The following is a 20,626-nucleotide window of genomic DNA, read 5'->3' as shown; positions in this document are numbered from 1 at the left end:
ATCTTATACATGCAAGGAAAGCGGACTACAATCTTATATATGCTTGAGTTATTGCCATGGTACGGAAGAACGCCACTGTGGCTGGTGACGCTAGTGCTCCATCTGCTCGCGCCTCCCTCAGTACCTACGCCCTCGCTACCAACGAAGCCCTCTACACCGTCCTTGGACGCCGTCTTTCCCTTTATTCAACCACACACTCTTCTTCTGGCTTGCTGCCGTATTCTTTGAACAGACAGACGCCAAAAGCGCCTGTGCCATCTCGCTCACCGAGGCCTCTACAAAGAGCTGCCAGCGCCAGCTCTCCTCGACTCCAGCGCGCCGCTCTCACCCTCCTCATCGACGACACCATGTCAGGCTACGACGATCGCGACTCCGGCTCGGACGACGAGCCGTTCAACCCTGAAGTCGAAGTCGACGAAGACGACTTGCCTGCGGACAACGCACCCGTGCGCCGGCCTGTTGCAGCGGAGGACGATGAGGACGACGCCGCTGAAGGAGCGAACAACGATGATGACGACGACGAGGAAGGCGGCGAGGAGAACGACGATGACGATGAAGAGGATGAGGACGACGACGACGAAGATGAAGTTGTGGTAGGCAGGCCTGGTGCCGAAACGGATGAGAGCGCGTACTAACTTCTCGCAGACACGGCCTGCAAAGCGAAGAAAGAAGGCCAAGCGCAACATGTTCATCGATGTCGAAGCCGAAGTCGACGAGGAGGAGGAAGAGGAAGACGAAGGCGACGATGACATCCAGGACGAAGTGCACCCCGATGACCTCCTCGAGACCACGAACGCCGACCTCGACGACCGCCACCATCGCGAGCTGGACATGCGCCGTGAGGTCAACGAGCAGATGGACGTCGAGGAGCTCGCGAAAGAGTTCGACGAAAAGTACCGCCGCAGGCAGATGCAGACCGCTCGTCGCGGCGCGACCGGAGCTGTACCCTTGGCCCTTCCCACCGTCAACGACCCCTCGATCTGGAGCGTTAAGTGCCGCCCCACCAAGGAGCGCGAGATCATCATGAGCATCCAGAGACGCATCGACGAGAAGATGCGCGCGAAACAGCCCGTCAAGGTTTATTCGGCCTTTGAGCGTGGCCCTAACGGCCCACAGTCTGGATACCTCTACGTGGAAGCCGACGCGAAGCAAGACATGTTGGAGATTATTGAGGGCATCCAGAACGTTTTCATGAGCGGCGAGATGCTGTCCATCGACGTCAAGGAGCGCCCAGATCTGCTCCGCAAGAAGAGGAGGCCGCCTCTAGAAGTTGGAAAGTTCGTGCGCATGATCCGGCCACCGACCTACAAGGGCGATCTGGCGAAGGTTGTTGAGATCTCCGGCAATGGTCTGGAGTGCGCAGTGCAGATTGTCCCTCGTCTGGACTACGGTCTGAACGAAGATACCAACGCCGCGGTCGACAACAAGCGCAAACGAGGATTTTTCGGACCAAAGACCGAACGACCACCTCCCAAGCTGTTCAGCGAGGCTGAGGCGAAGAAGAGGCACATGAAGCATCTTACCATGGCGGGCTCCGGGGCACAGAGAACGTACACATATAAGGGCGACGATTACATTGGCGGCTTTCTGGTGAAGGAAGTTCCGGTCAACCATGTAACATCCGAGAGAGTCAACCCGAAGATGGAGGAGCTGCAGTACTTCTCCATACAAAATGCGGATGGTTCTGAGACCCTGGACCTGGTCGCCGTTCAAGCTGCACAGAAGGCCGCCGAGACTGGCGCGGCCTTTGCTTCTGGAGACAATGTCGAGATCTACACCGGTGAACAGAGAGGTATTCGAGGTACTACCGTAACCGTTACTGGTGAAATCGTCACTCTCCGAGTCAGCGAGGGCGAGCTCAGGGGCCGCAAAATCGATGCCCCCGTCAAGACGTTGCGAAAGTTGTTCCGCGAGGGTGATCACGTCAAGGTCATCGGCGGCAGCAAGTACGTCGATGAAGTCGGTCTGGTCACCAAGATCAGGGACGACAAGATTACTCTGCTCTGCGATTCGACACAGCAGGAAATCACGGTCTTTAGCAAGGACCTGAAGCGTGCTGCCGATTCTGCGACTGTCGGTGCAGACTCCAACTTCGACCTCTACGACCTTGTGCAGATTGAGTAAGTCAAGACTTGTGAGTATGTGCTTCATCCGCTGACGGTTGTAGTGCCTCGACCATTGGTTGCGTCGTCAGAGTTGACCGCGAGGTGCTGCGCGTAGTCGACCAGCAGGGTGACGTGCGCACACTCCTCCATACCCAGGTCTCTCAGATCGCCGGTCGAAACCGAAATGCTGTGGCTACAGACCGTGATGGATCTGAAATCAGACACGAAGACAATGTCAAAGAGTACGGCGGTGAAAACCGACAAGGCAAGGTTCTCTACATCCACAGGGGTATTCTCTTTGTGCAGAACCGCGAACTGGTCGAGAACCAGGGCATCTTTGTCGTCCGCAGCACAAGCGTCCTCACCATGGCGGCCAAGAGTGGGCGAGCCCAAGCGCAAGATCTCAGTGGCTTGAACCCAGCGCTGAACGCTGGCGCAAATGGCAGCTCCGGACCCATGCCTCCTCCTCGAAGCTTCGGCCGCGACAAGCTGATTGGCAAGACAGTCATCATCCGCAAGGGTGCATACAAGGGACTTCTCGGCATCGTGAAAGACACTATGAATGACGAAGCACGGATCGAGCTGCACACCAAGAACAAGCAGGTGTCGGTCAAAAAGGAGCTCCTGTCGATCAAAGACCCCATCACTGGCAACAGCATGCCCGTCGGCGGCGGAAAGTTCCCAGATCGCTCGCGTGGGGGCTTCTCTGGCTCCACACCCAGCCACAACAGCGGCAGCGGACGCACACCGGCGTGGGGCAATGGCGGTGGTCGAACGCCGGGCTGGGGTGGCGGTGGTGGCGCTGGCGGTCGCACGCCTGGTTGGGGAGGGGGCGGTGGTGGCCGCACACCTGGCTGGGGAGGTGATGGCGGACGCACAGCGTACGGTGGCGGTGACGGCAGCCGCACATCATACGGTGGAGCGACAGCATACGGCGGCGCTACGTCTTACGGCGGTGCGACATCCTACGGCGGAGGCACGGCCTATGGTGGCAACGATGGCAACCGCACTGCATACGGCGGCTTCAACTCTGGCGGCCGCACGCCTGGCTGGGGAGGCTCTGGCTCTGGCAACCCAGCTTCCAAGTCCAACCTATCTGCACCTACACCGGGAGCTTACAACGCTCCCACACCAGGTGCGTATGCGGCGCCAACACCTGGTGCGTACGGTGCCTACTCTGCACCGACACCTGGCGGGCCCATGGACGCGCCCACGCCGGGCAACTATTCCGCGCCTACGCCAGGCGATCGCTATGGCGTTACACCAGCGGCAGCACCGACCCCAGGCGCATGGGATATCTCGACACCAGCGCCGAGCGGAGAGGATCCCGGCTACCATTGAGTGCAATGGAGATTGTATAGATAGGAGCTCTCTACGGGAGCTGTCTGCGAACGAGTAAGGGATGGGTCTCACGCATCTCTTTACCATGGATCGCTTGGGTACTTTTGTTATTTGCATTGCTGGAGTTTCAGGATGAGATATCAATTGAGAGACCATTACTGCTGCCTCTATCCTTTAGTGACTCTGACGAGCGAGAGAGGAAAACGGTAGGATCTCGAGCTAAGCTATATGGCCTCCAAACATCTGGTAGCCATTCGTTATGCCCAGTTTCAGCAGAAGCTGCCGGCAGTGCAGGCTTGCGTCCGACCTCGCACTGTCCTCCTCCTGCATGGCTCGTAAGCTGACATGTGAAGAGCAGCGTGCAGATGACAACGGCCAGATGCTCAGCTCAGCCGACACCTGCTGCAGGTGGACCTCGTGAACTCGACGACGCTGAAGATTACCGCCTAATCAGGAAGCAGGCCTCCACAATCCCCGGCTTTCAGGACCCCGCGCTGGCAGAGTGGGTTGCGAGGCAGCATGCAGTGCGGCCCATGTTCCCGTCCGGTTCAGAAGAGGAATGATGTGCGACCACCTCCCGGGTCTGCTCACACATGTCGTGGCGAGCTGGGAAGGCCGCTGCGGTGATGGGGTGGGAGATTTGCTCATCTTAACCGCAGCCTCTCGAGCGCCGCTTTACGGCGAGAAATGGGTAACGGGGGATGCAGAGCCAGCTGCAGGAACACGACGGAAGCTACGCCAGAGATGATGCAGGTGTCGTGAACGCGCGAATTAGGTGAGGCATGTTATCGATACGCTGGTGAGCTTGCCGCCTTTGTCTAGCCGCATGTTGGACGATGACGGCGAGGTCGCTCATGTGCCCACAAGGCCACAAGGCTTCTTCATTTCATCCGAGCGTGTCCGTTGGCAAGTGCCAGCTGATTCCAATCTTGATGCCTTTTTCCTTTTGCACCTGTTCCGCCTGCACGCCTTGTCGCTCATCTCGCCCTTGCCTGGACCGGGACGACAGCCGCTGCGCGCCTTCCGCGACTCGCGCCGGACCATCACAAGCAACGCATGATCCATGGATGGATGGATGACGGCCTTCCTCACCGCAACACCTGCCCGACTCTACTTTACTGAGGCGCGCTCCGTGTGCACCTGAACTGCCGCGACCACCAAACACCAAAGCCGCAGCTCATACTGCCAGCGCCTTGCCAGACACGCCCGGTCCTCCCAGCAGCCACAGCACGTGCGCATGGCGCACCTACATCGATGTCCTTCCTGTCTGACACGGTGCTGTCAGGGGGCAGCACGCGACTGCACGTAGCCGGGCATCAGAAGAGCAGCATCAGAAAGAGCAAAAGCCATGGCGGACTTCTCTCACCCCTAGCGAAACTCATTCGCAGCCCAGTGCAGTCGATAGGAGCTGCAGTGGGCAATCACTACAACGCGTCTTTCCAGGATGCGCTGGACGAGGGTGCAGATCGCAGGCAGATCTTGTACCTGCGCATGAAGAATGTGGGTTGCCTCGCTCGGGGCTCTGGCTGTCACATGCTAACGGCACGTCGCAGGCCGAAACGTACAACGAATGGCAGGCCGCAGCGACCGACCTCGACGTCCTGGAGGGAAACAATGCCTGGAAGGAAGAACACGGGTCGCCAGAGTACGACGCCGCGCTGGTCGCTGCCCGTCTCCAGGAGATGGACGATGCGCGGCTCAGCTGCGACGTGAAGAAGATGCTGTTCCTGATACGGACAACACTCACCCGGGACCTCGGCGACATGGGCGGCCTGCAGCTGTACAAGCACTCCCATATCGGCACAAAGAAGCTGATCGAGCGGTACATCGACTCGGCCCAGCAGACCATGACAGCCCTGCTCCATGTCTCCGCTAAGCAAGCGGAGCAGTGTCCGGTGGACTCGGAGACCCTGGTCCTTCAACTCTTGCAGGCACGTCAGTCGTTCGGACGCAGCGCGCTCCTGCTGTCAGGAGGCGGCACGTTCGGCATGAACCACATTGGAGTCGTCAAGAGCCTGTGGGACGCGGGTCTGCTGCCGCGTATCATATCAGGAGCCTCCGCTGGAAGCATTGTCTGCGCTGTTCTGTGCACCAAGACTGACGCAGAGATACCACAAGTCCTGCACGAGTTCTGCTACGGAGATCTCGACGTGTTCGAGAAAGCTGGCGAGCCCGAAGGCATCCTGCAGAAGGTGGCGCGATTGTGCCAGACCGGCACCTTGTTCGACATGACTCACTTGAAAAGGGTCATGCGACAGATGCTCGGGGACATGACGTTCCAGGAGTCGTACAATCGCACCAGGCGCATACTCAACATTCCCGTGTCGACATCCTCAATCTATGAGCTGCCCCGGCTTCTGAACTACATCACAGCGCCCAATGTGATGATCTGGTCAGCAGTGTAAGTGATGGCTGCATCCACAGCTTCGAGACTGTACTAATCCGTCCAGATGCACTTCGTGCTCGGTGCCTCTTGTATATGCACAAGCTCAGCTCATGGCCAAGGACCTGAAGACGGGCAAGGAGGTGCATTGGGACGCAGATCCTGACGCCAAATGGATCGACGGATCCGTGGACAACGACCTCCCCATGACACGCCTCGCCGAGATGTTCAATGTCAACCACTTCATCGTCTCACAGGTAAATCCACACGTGGTCCCGTTCTTGGAGAAAGAAGAAGAAATGGTAGCTGCGGAAGCGCAAGGCACTGCTTTCTCAGCAGGCCCACACTGGATGAGCAGCGTGGCGAGTCTTGCCAAAGGCGAAGTGTTGCATCGGCTCCAGGTGCTCGCTGACATGGGTGTCTTTCCTACCTACGTCACCAAGCTCAGAGGGCTGCTCAGCCAGCGTTACTCAGGCGACATCAACATCTTCCCGGCCATTTCGTACGCGGACTTTCCTCGGGTCCTCAGCAACCCAACGACGGAATACATGCTTGGCTGCCTGCTCACAGGGCAAAGAGCTACCTGGCCGAAACTGTCAAGGATACAAAACCATGTCGCAATCGAGCTTGCCCTGGATAATTTAATCCAGAAGTTGAGGGCACGCACCGTCTTCAACTCAGCCCAGACAGCGCTTCGTCCCAACACCCTATCGCGTCCCAATTCCCAAGGTCACGAGTCTTCAACAGTGCCTCGAACACGACCAAATAGCAAGGCACCACGGTACCAGACGAAGACAGAGCCCTCGAGTCCCATACTGTCGAGATCGGCCTTGATCAGTCCTCTCCTCTCGCGCTCCACTCCTCGGCTGTCCGCGCAGGCTGACCACACTTCCAGCCGTGAGCGGTTGCTGAAGGCCCCCAGTGCGTCCGGCAATCGAACCACCGACACCATCTCGTCATCCACCAACCCTGAAGACTCTTCTGATAAGGAGTACTATGCAGAGATAGACTCGGACACCTCTGAGGTGCTCTCCTCTCCATCGCCTACCACATCACCCTCTTCGCACGGCCCGACCTTTTGGCCACCTACACGCCACAAATCCTTGATCTCCGTTTCGGCACCTACGACGCCTGCAACATCGACTTCTTCCGATCGCCACATCGGCACGTTACTGAACCTCGCCATGACTCCCGCTACCCACAACGTACCTCCTCCCAGCTCACCGGAGCTACGTTACAAGCGTCTGTTTCACCCGCCCGGACCGGCTGCGCCAGAAGTCAACGTCAAGCCTCCAACCCCAAACCACGTCGAGTCTCTCTGTTCTGTTACCCCCTCGACGCCCAATAGGAGCCCGGCACACAGTCGGCGTGGTAGCGGAGCAGGTCTCATGCTCGACATCTCGGGTGCAAGAGGCATGCTACGGCGCAAAAAGAGCGCTGTCGGCTTCCAGGAGAGCTACTTTGCTTAGAGCCAGTTGCCCTTCCAGACTATATTTCTACTTGAATCGAACAAGCGTCGATGTTGCACGAGGCGAATGGAAATCGACACACGGCATGGTATGAATATAGAGACACAGTATGGTGTGGAGTTTAGATACTGTATAGAGGATAAGAGAGGGGCGACGAGACGTATTTCACGGGGAGACTGGAAGTGAGGAGACATGCACACATCGTACACATAACATACCATAAACATATTATACACAGTAGCATGTCGTTTGACTGTTGTCTGCTGTCTTTGTCTACCAGTCATGGTTTTGTTTATCGCACAGGGGTGCGCGTCCAGGGGAGTTGAAGATGGGCTCGAATGACTTCATCTCTAATCGATAAACTGGACGCGGATCCCTGCATAGTCGCTCGCCCAGATTCTGCCCTCACATTAACCGGCACCCTCGACGTCCAAGGCCCCTTTTGCGTATCACAACATCACAATTCCGTATTCCTACACTTGAATCGCCGGAAACGTCGCCTCTGGACTCCAATGGCTGCCGCAACGTCCGCAACAGTGACGGTCGACCCGCCCGCCGTCAAGAAGCGTGGGCGGCCGAGGAAGGTCGTAGACGAGAGCGCGGCGCAGCCAGAGAAGCCTGCAGCGAGGAAGGCGTCGACCAAGGCATCGCCCAAGGCAAAGGCTGCACCAAAGGCGAAAACAATCGATGCTATGAAGGAGAAGAAGAAGACGTTGACGAGGGTGTCCGACTACAAAGCCAAGAAAGAAACGCCCACGCCCACGCCCACGCCTACACCGACGCAGAAGCGCAGCGCACAGCAAGCTACGCCTGTCACGCCGACGAGCAGCAAGATCCTGGATGAGGTCAAGGCAGCGGGAGCCTTTCGCAAGCCTGCTGCGACACCACCACCCGCCGAGCCTGAGCAGCCCTTCATCCCACCTGTTCCTGGCCCAGCACCAGTCGCTCCAATCATGCCTGCGGCGACGAGCCCTGTCGAGAGCGCAGACACGGCGCCTTCGACGTCTTCAACGCCGCCGCCTCCACCAGAAGATCTTGAACAGCCGTTCATACCGCCGATCCCTGGCCCGGCACCGGTCGCCCCGATCCAACAGCCCATTGACAATACGCCTCCAAAACCCGTCATTCCACCTACACTTAGCGCCGCCGACGAACGCGCGAACATTATCCCGCCTAAGCCACGCGCAACCATCATCTCGCTCCCGCGCAACCCGCTCACAGCACCCTCTCCCACCACAGAACCCTCGAGACCGCGCGTCAGCTTTGTAGATCCCGCGCCACGGGCACCTCGTACGCAGAGATATCCCACGAGGATCATCCAACCAATGCCGAACGCAAAGCTGCCGCCAAAGTACAAAAAGGCAGCGAGGCAGGTGACGAGCATCATGGTGGGCATACCGTTCATCATCGTGGTGGGATATGAATTGTACGGGAGGTGGAAGAACGAGATCAGCATCAAGTTTGAGGAGAGGGCGAGCAGGGACCAGCCTGGACAGCTGAGTGGGTAGAACGTATATACGCAATTTCAACAAAGATTTCAACGTTCGACTGTTCGCCGTCGCGTGCTTCCGTGGCAGCGTGACTGCTCAAGCCTTCCCCGAAACAAAAGCAGTCATAGCCCTGACCGCACTCCCGTCATACGCCTTGAGCAAGTCGGTAGCCTTCTGCTTACTCAAGTCCAGCTGCGAAACCTGTCGCACATCATCAGCCAGGCTGCGCGGAGATGAAAACGCTCGTACCCACATACCAGCAGATTCACATCCCCAGGCTCTACCTTGACGTTCTTGACGTTCTTCTTCTCTTCGCTCACGGTGCTACTCTTCACATGGAGGTTCTTCATTGCCTTGTCCAACGCTTTGCTATCCGCCTCCTTCTTCACTCCATTCTCCCCCTGCGCATCGAGCGACGAGAGCGCAGCGGCGGCCTTGCGGTCGTCGGCCGTGCTGGTCGGCGCATGCGGGTCTGCGGCGCCTCCTTGGACTGCGGAGGGTTGTGGTTCGGCCATTGTGGGTTTTGGGAGGAGGTGCAGTGTAGGCAGTTGAGTTGGATTTCACGGGTTATGATGTAGATAGTGGGGCGTGCTTTTGGGGGGGGGGGGTAAGGGTGGTGGTGATGGAGCTCGGTAATCCCTTGTTGTTGACCAATCATGTAAATTAGAGGCCGCTGTTTCGTCGCGACCTTTTTGGCTCTACCGTACCGGTCGGTGCTCACCGACCTTTTGCTGCGTAGGTTCGACGAGAACTTTACACGGCCAGCTCGCGAGATACCCGCGCAGCTTCTATTGTTCTCTTCGCGCCACAGTCAGGTCAGTAGTCTCTTTGGTCCGTAGTCTCTTTGTTCCGTAGTCTCTTTGGTTAGCGACATTTTCTGTATACCTGCTGAAACGTGCTGCTCGCCTCTGTGCGCCCTGTTGTTTAAATTGAGTCATGTGCGCATGGACTTTATTGAGGTCATTTTGCAGCAACACCCTTGCCGCAGCCTTCCTATATACCGAATTGAGGAGTGACTCAATCTGTTGCTTTTGGCAAAATTCTATCTCGTCCTGCTTGACTTGGCTTACTGGATACTGACATATCGAAAGCACGACACGATGAGCGACGAGACTATGGACGTTCTGTCCAACTACCTCAAGCAGTTCACCTCTGGCGCAGCGCAGCCTCAACCTACTAACGGCCAGTTCGACACGTGGTCGCCTTCATGTCAGTGAAATCAGCACGTGGACGTGGACGTACTTTCTAACGTACTTCAAGCCTGGCGGTCAAAGCCTATCAAGCAAGTAGTCAAGTACGAGGACCAGACAGCAGCAGATGCGGCATTGAAGCAGCTCTCGAAACTTCCACCAATCGTCACACCAACAGAGATCTGTAGACTCAGGGCTAGCCTGCGAGATGCAGCTCTTGGGAAGTCTTTCCTCCTGCAGGGCGGTGACTGCGCCGAGCTGTTCTCGTACTGCGCCGAGGATCCCATCGACGCCAAACTCAAGCTCCTCCTGCAGATGAGTCTGGTCTTGATCTGGGGCTCGAACAAGCCTGTGATCCGCATTGGCCGCATAGCTGGGCAGTACGCAAAGCCGAGATCGAGCCCGACGGAGATGGTGGATGGCAAAGAGCTGCCCAGCTTCCGAGGCGACATTCTCAATGGCTACGAGCCGGAGCACCGCAAAGTGGATCCTGAGAGGCTGGTCAGCGCGTACTTTCACTCTGCCACGACTATGAACTACATCCGCGCACAGCTCGCCAGTGGCATCGCAGACTTGCACAACCCTCTTGACTGGGGTCTTGGGCACGTTGGGGACAAGGAGCTGCAGACAAGGTACACCGCCATCGTCAACAGCATCTCTGACTCCCTCCGTTTCATGCGCACAATCGGAGCAGACACGTCGGGACAGCTGCAGACTGTAGACCTGTACAGCAGCCACGAGGGTCTGGTTCTGGAATACGAGCAGAGCTTGACGAGAAGACTGAGACATCCTGCTGGCCACCCGGCTGCGCAAGCCTCGACAGACGGCAAGGGCTGGTACAACACCTCGGCGCACTTCCTGTGGATAGGGGACCGCACACGCCAGATCGACGGAGGCCACGTCGAGTACTTCCGTGGCATCGAGAACCCCATCGGCATCAAGGTCGGGCCCTCCATGAAGAACGACGAGCTGATCGAGCTGCTGGACATTGTCAACCCCCGCAAGGACATTGGCAAGGTCACTCTGATCACACGTTACGGCGCCGAGAAGGTGGAGTCCATGCTGGGCGGACACATTGAAGCCGTCAAGAGCAGCGGTCACGTTGTGGTGTGGCAGTGCGACCCAATGCACGGGTGAGTCGATCATTCCCTCGAGCAAGACACACGCTGATCTTGGACAGGAACACTCGCAGCACCTCCTCTGGCATCAAGACGCGCTCCTTCAACAACATCTTCTCGGAGCTGTCCTCGGCTCTGAAGATCCACAAGCAGCACGGCTCCTTCCTGGGCGGCATGCATCTCGAGCTCACTGGCGACGCGGTGACGGAGTGCACGGGTGGAAGTCAAGGGCTCGACGATGAAGATCTGAGCTTGAACTACACCACCTTCTGCGATCCCAGGCTCAACGAGAAGCAGGCGCTGGAGCTGGCGTTCTTGGTGGCGGGCCATTACCGCGAGGATGCGGCGAGCCTGTGAAGATGGCATAAATGACGACATCAAGCTCATGACAAATAGCATCAGTGTTAGAAGAAGCAATACTAAAAGGGCTACCATGTATCGCAGTGCCTGATTCCTGCTGAAGATCTGCGGGCATCACACCGGAACGAGCATAGAGCGTGGTCCGAGCTTCCCGATCGCTATCTGACGTTATCGATGCTGTGCGTCTCAACAACACGACGAAGACTGATTCCCCACACCAACATGGGTTCCTCTGCTTCAAAAGGCGCCAGTGCCGCCGGCGCTGCTGCACGCAAGTATCCGACTCGCGCACCGCCCAGCAATGTCACAGCGCGCGCTCCCGCGCCGTCCGCACCACGGCAGGCAACCTCTGCCCGGGGCCGCACGGTGGAGGCGGGAGCGCAGTTCAGCGAGAGCAAGCCAGCGGGTACGCAGCGAGGACGGCGCCCACTCGAACGAAGCTGACGCTCTCCAGGCGGAGTCATGGACACGGACGCGCGCGATGCTGCGTTCGCAGAGCGCCTCGCCAGCCTCGGTGCTGTCCAGCCTAATCCCCACTACTCGCCTACGTCACGCTCCCAGTTCGACCCCCGGCCGCAGTCGCAGCGACCCGCGCACGAGCTGCTCGGCGATATGATGCAGGCGCCGCCGCAATCAGCATTCCCGGACGCGCGCAACAACCCGGTCCTCCGAGTGCTGGAGGCGCGGCAGCGCATCGCAGACGAGGCCGAGCAAGAGCTGAGCCGGGTGGGAAGGAGGGGGTTCGAGGGGAGGAAGTATGTGGATGCGGGCGTCATTCAGTTGGCGTTGATGAGGCAAGCGCGTGGCGAGCCGGCGCAGAGGATCGAGCAAGGCCTGGGTATCAAGAAGGGGAGGTTGAGCCTGCTCAGTCCTGGCACGGTGGGCGCCGTGCAGACGGACAACTGAGAAAGATGGTAGCACGCGTTGTGGAGAGATGGTGTTGGTTCAGGATCACCGACGTGGAGAGATGGAGTCCTTCAGCATCACCGTCGTGGAGAGATGGAGTCCTTCAGCATCACCGTCGTGGAGAGATGGAGTTACTCCAGGATCACCGTCGTGGAGAGATGGAGTTACTCCAGGATCACCGTCGCATTCGAAAACCAAGCGACTACATACAAACGAAACGAATACCCAATCGGCCATGCCGAGGTCCAATACCAAAATACCATACGCCCAGCCGTCGCAATGCCTGTCCGTTAGCCGTTGTCGTTACCATTTGCGCCAAGCCAGAACGCCAAATATGCAAATGTCTCGGCTCACTCAAAGTGCTCGTACTCTTCGCGCTCATGCATGAAGTTGTTGACCGCCATCAAGGCCTGCTTGAGCGTCTCCTGGTCCACCTCGAGGCCGTCGCTCGACATGCCGTCGTTGCCGACCTTGACAAGGCCGTCGCCTCTCGATCGGCCAGGGCGCCAGGCCTTTGCGATCCGCCAGCGGCTCCTGGTCGAATTGATGGACGGACACGACAACGAGAGGTCCTTGCTCTCGCGGAGAACAGTCAGGGCGTTGAGGACGTTGAGGAAGATGCTGCATCCACCTGGTCAGCGACTCGACTAGCAGCAAGCTGGCTTGGCATACCCTTGTGTGAGCTGGAGGTCGTGGTCCCAGCCGTACGCCGCACTGCTGAAGCTGTTTCCCTGTGCGACAATGTCGAGGAAAACGAACAGGCTCTCTTCGATGCTGACGTTTGCCGCGAGCTGCGACTCGACGTTGTTGAGTATCCAGTCGGCGAGCTGGACAAAGGTGATTTGGTCCATGTGGCAGAACTCGTTGAATCGGTCAGGGATGCCCATGAGCAGATACATGGCCCTCTTGGCGCCGGCCGAGTTCTGGACGGCCATGTCGCTGTGTGGTGTTGGTATGCGCCGGCAGAAGTCGACGGTCGTGGCCGCGAGACAGTGCGGAGTCGTCAGGTGAGACGTCCTTAGTCGCCGGAAAAACAGCGAGCAATCTCAACAAAGGCCAACCCGCAATTCGTCCCGGTTCTCTTGCACAGCAGCAGTCGAGGTTTGCGAGCTCACGCTTGAATTGCGAAGAGGAAGTCTTTGGACCCAGGCTGAGGCGAGCAGGTGAGGCGGCCTGCGTGGGGCCGTCCGTCCTCAGACACGACACGGCGAGACGCATGTGAAAGTCACGGACCCGCCCATGACGTCGGCTTCTCGGCCAATCACGCGGCCTTCCGCCCCAAACCAGCCAGACGGCGGCCCGCTTCAGGCCTGCTTCGGCGCAAGTGGAGCGAACGCAGTGGGTGCCAGGACCAACGTGCGGACTCTCGTTCTATCTTCGGGCACGTGGGTGTTTGCTGTTGTCGCAGTGTCGCGGCGGCGGTATCGTGAATGAAACGCTCTCAGACCGTGGCTCTGTCACCTGTGGACCGTGGAATGCACGTCTACACGCAAGCATGGCTCGAGCGAAATCGCCCTCGGCGTCCAGATTGGGGTCGTGCAGAAGAGCAACGGCGCGTGATCCGCACCCAACCCGCATCTCCAGCACCAGCCTCTGCCCGCCTCGGGAGTTTTGCATTGCGGGTCTTTTGTTTCGTCATTGCAACTACAGCATCTGTACTCGACCATCCAAGGCACCATGTAGTCTGCCCTTGTGCAGTCGGTGTCATTCAAAGTCCTGACATGACGCCTAGACTTCTAGAGATGCACGCCATCCAGCGCTGCAGAAGCGTGCGGAACTCCGCTCACACAGCCAAGCGCTGACTCAGGTGGACGTTGCAGCGCCCGTCAGCAAATGCTTCAAGAAGCCGTGTAGTTTGTGAGATTCAGCCCTCGGAGATCTTCTCCGGCACGCCGCCATGCACTACCTACGTTCCGCCACGCACTACATCCCACGCACTACATTTCCGCCATGCACTACATTTCCGCCACGCGCAAGAAGAGCTGCACCGCGCGCATCAAGAGCAAACGCCACTGCGATCTCACGCACCCGCTGTACAGGCGCTGTCTCGTCAAAGGCCTCGACTGCACGTATCCGACGCCCTCTCCACGTCGCGACAGGGAAGTGCTGAACTCGCCGGACTGGTCGCCGCAACGATCTAGCGTTGTCGATAGCTCAGCCAAGTTCTTGTCGTCCAACGGCGCAAGCACCGATCCGCTCGGTCGCGCTGCTCTTTTTTTTGCATGCACGTCAAGCAGTTCCGCTTCTCCTTCGGCTACACTGTTGCTGGGCAATGTCCCGAGTCGTACCAGGACTGCGTATTGTTCTCCGCTTTAACCCTGTGCAAGACGAGCGGAAATGCGCCTTTGATTGTGAATAGCATCGACGGCAAGGTTGCAAAGCTGAGAGCTGCTTCGAGTCACTGGTGGCTTTTGGTACCATGGACTAAACGCTCAACTCTGGCTTCGGGCTCGCGCTGCTAGTCAAGGACCTCGGTATCACGCAGGACTTCATGCAGCACAGCCAGTTCGAGACACAGCTGCCAGGGCTGTTGAGGGGCTACCTTGGCGATGCGTTGGAGCAGGTGGATCCGCGTGCTCATCATACAGAGTCAATGAGGGGGTGGGAGGCGAGGGCTGGCTTTGAGGTCAGGAAGACAGAGAAGGTAGAGAGGATTCGTGAGGAAGACTTTAGGCATCGCTTGGAGGGGGTTAGTAGGGGGTGAATAGGGGTTGTGACGGGTTTTGTAACTCGAGAGGAATGGGGTGGCATTGTCATCGTGCAAGACACAACGTATTGATGGTCACAACTCGATTGTGAAGGGAGGCTATACCCGATCGGGCGTAGCGCTGTTGACGCACTTGGAGCTTTGTTTACCTGTGTTTTGTCGCGCGTCACACCCCCACACCTCGCGACAGCACGACCATGGCGCACGTCGACGAGAAAGAAAACATTGCCGACGGGCTCGTCGCGAACACGTCGTTCAAGGCGCCGTCGTCATCCCCGGGAAAACCTGCAAAAAAGAAGACGCGCAGCAAGAGCATCGGCCCCGGCGGCCTCGAACAGGCAGAGGAGCCCGCGCTCAAGGCCAGCAGTGGGAATAGGCGGAAGGTGTGTGATGTGTGCGTGTGTGGCCGTGAAGGTGCTAACGGTGCAGTCTGCCTTTGTGCCCGCCGTCAAGTCCATCTTGTCGTCCAACGCCGAAGACGAAAGGAAACGTAAGGAAGCGCGTCGCAAATCGCTGGGTATGTTGACAGACAGACTATGCAAAGTTCAGGCCTGACAGTCTTTACAGCCAAGAGACGCGTATCTTTTGCGCCCGAGGCGACACTGCACACATGGGACGTTGTCGAATACATGCGCGATGCCACCAGCTCCTCGGCCGCCTCGGACGCCACACGACGCGCCTCGCTGGCCTCGCAGGCACCGCAGCCCGAGTCCGACCCCGTCGAGCCGCCCTCCACGCCGCCTGAGCAGGTGGCAGAGCCAGCGCTCGAGGACGAGACGACGCCCGCGAACCAGCGCGAGAGCCACCAGAAGAAAAACCGCCGCAGCTCCGGCATCCCGCCCATGAACTTCAACAACCCGGACGACGTCTACTCGTCGAGCCCCCTCAGCGGCGACCATGCTTCGCCCGGCGACCGAACGGCCGACAGCGAGTCCGAGGACGACGACGCCACAGCGAACATTGATGCCACGCCCGAAACAGAGGACAGCTCGCAGAGCAGCGCGCGGCTCGATGCAGCGCTGCGCCAGGCTTTCGCCCAGGCAGGAACACAGCGACTGGATCTGGACGAGGACGGCGAGATGACCATGGAGATGGCCGATGATGAGATCACAGCCTCTTTCAAGCCGTGGGCGCGTAAGAGCGCAGAGGCTCAGCAAGAGAAGGGAGTTGATAGGTCTTCGTCGCCCGCCAGATCCGAGGCCGACGACGACAACGACATGAGCATGGATGTCACACGCGCAATTGGCAGGATCGTCGAACAGCCAGAGGCACAGAGCTCAGACTACGAGGACGACACAGGCATGAGCATGGAGCTCACCATGCCGCTCGGCAGCATCCAGGCCATGGCTGCAAAAGCACCTGCGAACCGGAGGAAGAGCCTCAAGCGCAGGGTGTCTGCAGTCGAGCCGTCCCAGGGCAGTCCAGCAAAGCGACCTGCCAGCCGTCGCACCAGCCTTCGTAATCGCCGCAAGTCGGAGGAGCCCGCCGCTGACGATGCGACGATGGACCTCACCATGGCCATTGGGGCTATCAAGAGCAACACGCCCAGCGAACAGCAGAACGAGTCTGACAGGCGCAGCAGTGTGGGCAGCGTTGCCATGGACGAGACTATGGATCTTACCATGGCGGTCGGCAGCATCAAGACGGCTACAACCACAGAAACACAGGAGAGCGACGAAGAAGACGATGGGTTCACTATGGAGTTTACCAAGGTTGTTGGACCAGGGATCAAGCGTGTCGACAAGCCAGCAGCGACCCCGGAGCAGCCTGCAACAGTCAACTACCCGCTTCTGCCGGAGCTCGCAAGGACACCCACGCCTGAAAAGCCTGCATCACCGCAGAATACTGAGGACGTCCAGCAAGACGAAGACGCTCAGAACGCTGCTCCGGAGGCACAGCTCGACCCCCTGCCGGTGCCGGTAGAGCGCACGCCAACAAAGTCTCCCGTCGCTGCAAAGCTGAACCTCGACCCTGGCACTCCTGAGTTTGTGCGTCAGCTGCCAGCCGGCGATGTAGAGCCTTCGCCATTCGTGAGGAGAACTCCACTGAGCTCCCTCAAGGAAGCCGTCACCACGCCTGTCAGCTCCACAAAAGCCAACAGAACCACTACACCCCAGAGCGGCACCAAGAAGAGGGAGTCTCTCATCATCCCCGCGGATCCCATCGACGCGCCCATCCTCAACAGACGCCGTTCGTCGCTGTCTGGCGTGCAGTTCAGTCCTCTCAACGCGCCCCGCGAGGAGCCGACGTTGAGAAGCACAGCTTTGCTGTCGAACAGCATCAAGCTGCTGTCGACGCCCCGCAAAGCATCCCTGATGTCGCCAGTGAAGCGGGGCATGACTCCAAAGAAGTCCCAGACTCCTCAAAAGCAGGCAACGCCCAAGCAGAAGACCCCGACGCCCAGGAAGAGCTCGAGCCCGAGGAAGCGCGTCGTCTTTGGTGCTGAGCCCGAGAAGGAGGAACCACCCGCCGAGGACGTCGATGAAGATGTGTCGGAGATCGAGCGCATCTCCTTGTCGGAGTTTTTGAGTCTGACCAAGATTGCCTTCATGGACGTGAGCGCCAGCAAACGGCGCGCCACCGTGGCCCCGGCTGCCTTCCACGACATGGATGTCGACGAAACGCCAGAGACACTAGACCGATACGTGGTCGCAGGCGCGTGCACGTTGCCAGAGTACGAGCTCTACTCGCACGCGTGCCACGAGATGAAGAGGTACATCTCGTCCGGTCGCGAAGCGGTCCGTCAGATCGAGGCCAATGTCGAGGAAGAGAACCCGCTGCTGTTCAGTGAGTACCTGACAGCACCGCCAGACCAGCGTGTCGTCATGGACAACCAGTTCAAGAACCTGCGGACAAACGCTCGTCTTGAAGCTCGGGGCGAGTGGTATGCCTGGAGGAGCACGCTGCTGGGCACCCTCAAGGCCAGCCTCCTCTCCACACTCGACAGCTTCACCCACGACGAGGCCTGTCTCTTCACCCAAGAACGACTGCTCGACGTGGTCCTCCCGCCTCTGATTGAGAAGCAGGAACAGCTGTCCGCCGAGCAGAAGCAGCTGCAGCAGCGCCACGACGAGCTCAACAGCTGCGATCGCGAGGAGCTTGAGCAGACCCGCGAGAACCTCACCGCCACCGACGCCGCACTGCAGGCGAAGCGCGAGCTCCTCATGCAGATGCAGCAGGACCTTGCCGACAAGGAGGCGCGTATCGACGCTGTGAAAGAGCGCAAAGTCGACTGTCTCGCCGAGATCAAAGCGGCAGAACGCGTCCGCGAAGAATGTCGCGGCTGGTCTTCGACCGAAGTCAGGGACCTGAAAGGTACGTAGTCGTCGTCTTGCTGTTGTGCCTATACTGATTCAACACAGCCAAAGTCGCCGCCCTCGAGACAGCGCACGGCTGGAGCATAACCTCCGCCTCCTCGACCAGCATCACCATGACGCACCTCTCCGACCTCGAGCTCTACTTCCAGCCGCAGTGCTTCGCCACCGGCTCGACCACACCCAACGGCTCCATCTCGCTGGCCTACATTGGCGACTCTGCGCAGCCACACTCCCGACCGCTGACCACGAGCAAGCGCTTCTTCCTCCAGCTCATCCGCGCGCAGCTGCACTGCATCCCCCAGGGCCAGACGTCCATCTCCGCCGTGCTGGCACTCGTCAAGAGCGGCTGGACGACCGCGCTGGCCGTTGCCGAGGGCGTGAGATGGCTCGAGCACAGCTACGTGACGGAGGAGTGCATCCTGAGCGACGAGCGCATGGGCGTGCAGGCCGACATGCTGCTGCCCAGCCTGCAGACCAAGGTGCGCGTCCACTTTGAGATTGGCGTCGAGCTCAGCGCCGCGGGAACCGCAACCGACGTCGGCGTCAAGGCTGAGGTCGTCTACGGCGAGAAGTACGGCGAGGAGAAGATGGGCGCCTTCCTTGGGGATTTCTGCGGCGCGGTGGTCAGGCCCGAGAGGGATATGACGGTCTGGGCTGACGGCTTGCTGGACCTCGCGCTCCGCCTGAAGAAGACCGGGCGTAAGGGCGAGAGGAAGTAGCCGCGTTTCACTTACGAATTACGACGGCGTCTGGGTTGTTACGGTCATGGGGGGTTGATGTTAATATCTCTTATTGCTTGCTTAGCCTCGTCAATGGACGTTCTATCCGAATCATTCCTCCCTTGGCAGCTTTACGTGATGGATCCTCCCCTGGCAGCTCTACGTGAAGTTCTGAACCGGAAGTCAGCATCTGACATTGATCGAAAGTCCTGATGCTTTCTTGCATATCTTCAAAGCCCGCCTCAGCCTCAACCGTGGTTCCGGCCAGGCGTCTGACGAGGTCGTACACAATATTTGGGCCGTCCTCGAGCTCGCCGTCGCTCAGATCGACTGCGAGGTCCTCGTTCCACTCATCTTTGCCGGTGCTCATCACTTCCGACCTAGGCACGGTTAGTGACATCCAGTGCACTCGACTTACGACTCACTCGACTTCCTCATCCTCTGTCTCTGAAAACCGATCTGCGTCGTTTGCCGTGGTGAACTGGAGGTGAGTATTGCGGTGGAAGGAATGAAGCGCAAACCCCAGGCAAACGTTATATACGTATGTTTGCTGCGCAGCGATCCGCTCTCTTTCACCACATTCTGCTCTTTGGCTCAAAACAATCTTAGTGCCGCGGCGGTGAAGGTGAAGGTGAAGGTGAAGTATCCCGTCATCAACACTGAGTGATCTTGTAATGTCAGATGCTGACATGGTCCAGAACTTCACGTTAGAAGGCAGGACAGCCTGGTGGCGCCGGCTAAACGACAACACACGGCGTCCATAGCCTTATAGGAGAACGACGTCAGTCCAAAGTTCACGCAAGTTTTTGAAGATGATCGTGTCGTGAAGTGTCGTGAGGTGTGGGACGTAAGGTGTCGTGACGTTCATAGGGTAGATGACGCTAGGCTTTTCACGGCTAGAGCGGATGTTGCCGAAGCTTGAAAATATACATGTTGCTCGCAGCGAATGCAGTTGTGACGTTGGAGACTTTCAAAGCAAACACACGATATACTCCAGACGATGCTGTTTTCATACACCTACGTGAATCATACACTGGACGCTGGCTGCCGGCCACGAACTGAGTTGAAGCTGCCACCCACCGCACGCCGAAACCGCGAAGCCAAGACGGCCGTGGCCTCACAGCCCTTCAAAGTGCTTCAGGGCGATACAAAGACCCATATCTCCTGCTCATGGGTGGAAGGGATTATCCGCGACCTTTGGGTGCGGAGTTCCGCGATTCCGCGACGTACACTACTGGCTACGGTGCTTGGCTGCTGCTGAACTTGAACAGCAGAGTATACGCGGCCTCCAGGCTCTCGCAGAAAAGTCTCAGAGGGCTAACATAGCCCCCCGGTCATGATAATGTTCAGCTTCCTGGCCCGCTGAGCTTGGGGCGCGATTCCAACGGCTCCATCACCGGCCCGCCGCCTGCGTAGGGCTGTCGCGGCTTCAGCCTTAATGTACCTGAGCTCTACGATATCCAGACTTTCGGGAACCATTCTTTGGATCAAACTTAATCTTTTGCTCGAAGCTATTATCCC

At 58.5% G+C, this 20,626-nt stretch overlaps 9 protein-coding genes across 9 annotated transcripts, besides 6 other annotated features; 6 read left to right on the top strand and 3 right to left on the bottom strand.

The window, feature by feature from the left end:
- Positions 1-56: 56 nt before the first annotated feature.
- EKO05_0004302 (transcription elongation factor spt5) lies at positions 57-3,446 on the top strand (the record flags this gene model as incomplete). Its single annotated transcript, XM_038938684.1, has 3 exons — positions 57-593; positions 646-2,120; positions 2,168-3,446. The coding sequence occupies 3 exons, from the start codon at positions 57-59 to the stop codon at positions 3,444-3,446; spliced, it is 3,291 nt and encodes a 1,096-aa protein (XP_038800111.1).
- Positions 468-586: a tandem repeat.
- Positions 693-763: a tandem repeat.
- Positions 3,447-4,700: 1,254 nt separating the features above from the next.
- On the top strand, positions 4,701-7,298 carry EKO05_0004301 (Lipase 5; the record flags this gene model as incomplete). The annotated part of the gene is made up of 3 exons (XM_038938903.1): positions 4,701-4,946; positions 5,000-5,847; positions 5,897-7,298. The coding sequence occupies 3 exons, from the start codon at positions 4,701-4,703 to the stop codon at positions 7,296-7,298; spliced, it is 2,496 nt and encodes an 831-aa protein (XP_038800110.1).
- A 338-nt stretch (positions 7,299-7,636) lies between these two features.
- On the top strand, positions 7,637-8,806 carry EKO05_0004300 (uncharacterized protein; the record flags this gene model as incomplete). The annotated part of the gene is made up of 1 exon (XM_038945551.2): positions 7,637-8,806. One exon carries the CDS (start codon positions 7,637-7,639, stop codon positions 8,804-8,806), a length of 1,170 nt encoding a protein of 389 aa, XP_038800109.2.
- Positions 8,048-8,081: a tandem repeat.
- A 78-nt stretch (positions 8,807-8,884) lies between the features above and the next one.
- Positions 8,885-9,303, bottom strand: EKO05_0004299 (uncharacterized protein; the record flags this gene model as incomplete). Its single annotated transcript, XM_038938826.1, has 2 exons — positions 8,885-8,989; positions 9,046-9,303. The coding sequence occupies 2 exons, from the start codon at positions 9,301-9,303 to the stop codon at positions 8,885-8,887; spliced, it is 363 nt and encodes a 120-aa protein (XP_038800108.1).
- Positions 9,304-9,888: 585 nt separating this feature from the next.
- On the top strand, positions 9,889-11,453 carry EKO05_0004298 (3-deoxy-7-phosphoheptulonate synthase; the record flags this gene model as incomplete). Its single annotated transcript, XM_038939063.1, has 3 exons — positions 9,889-9,997; positions 10,049-11,111; positions 11,159-11,453. The coding sequence occupies 3 exons, from the start codon at positions 9,889-9,891 to the stop codon at positions 11,451-11,453; spliced, it is 1,467 nt and encodes a 488-aa protein (XP_038800107.1).
- A 225-nt stretch (positions 11,454-11,678) lies between these two features.
- On the top strand, positions 11,679-12,362 carry EKO05_0004297 (3-deoxy-7-phosphoheptulonate synthase; the record flags this gene model as incomplete). The annotated part of the gene is made up of 2 exons (XM_038939001.1): positions 11,679-11,862; positions 11,911-12,362. The coding sequence occupies 2 exons, from the start codon at positions 11,679-11,681 to the stop codon at positions 12,360-12,362; spliced, it is 636 nt and encodes a 211-aa protein (XP_038800106.1).
- A 350-nt stretch (positions 12,363-12,712) lies between these two features.
- Positions 12,713-13,297, bottom strand: EKO05_0004296 (uncharacterized protein; the record flags this gene model as incomplete). Its single annotated transcript, XM_038938799.1, has 2 exons — positions 12,713-12,983; positions 13,035-13,297. 2 exons carry the CDS (start codon positions 13,295-13,297, stop codon positions 12,713-12,715), a joined length of 534 nt encoding a protein of 177 aa, XP_038800105.1.
- A 1,969-nt stretch (positions 13,298-15,266) lies between these two features.
- Positions 15,267-19,105, top strand: EKO05_0004295 (uncharacterized protein; the record flags this gene model as incomplete). Its single annotated transcript, XM_038939060.1, has 4 exons — positions 15,267-15,452; positions 15,499-15,586; positions 15,637-18,384; positions 18,432-19,105. The coding sequence occupies 4 exons, from the start codon at positions 15,267-15,269 to the stop codon at positions 19,103-19,105; spliced, it is 3,696 nt and encodes a 1,231-aa protein (XP_038800104.1).
- Positions 18,088-18,132: a tandem repeat.
- A 131-nt stretch (positions 19,106-19,236) lies between the features above and the next one.
- Positions 19,237-19,796, bottom strand: EKO05_0004294 (uncharacterized protein; the record flags this gene model as incomplete). Its single annotated transcript, XM_059636356.1, has 3 exons — positions 19,237-19,276; positions 19,330-19,485; positions 19,531-19,796. The coding sequence occupies 3 exons, from the start codon at positions 19,794-19,796 to the stop codon at positions 19,237-19,239; spliced, it is 462 nt and encodes a 153-aa protein (XP_059492339.1).
- Positions 19,724-19,748: a tandem repeat.
- A 122-nt stretch (positions 19,797-19,918) lies between the features above and the next one.
- Positions 19,919-19,969: a tandem repeat.
- Between the last annotated feature and the right edge of the window lie 657 nt (positions 19,970-20,626).

The sequence above is a fragment of the Ascochyta rabiei genome, chromosome 6 (genome assembly GCF_004011695.2).
Source record: "Ascochyta rabiei chromosome 6, complete sequence".
Classification (NCBI taxonomy): domain Eukaryota; kingdom Fungi; phylum Ascomycota; class Dothideomycetes; order Pleosporales; family Didymellaceae; genus Ascochyta; species Ascochyta rabiei.
This window is presented reverse-complemented; position numbering and strand designations above follow the sequence as displayed.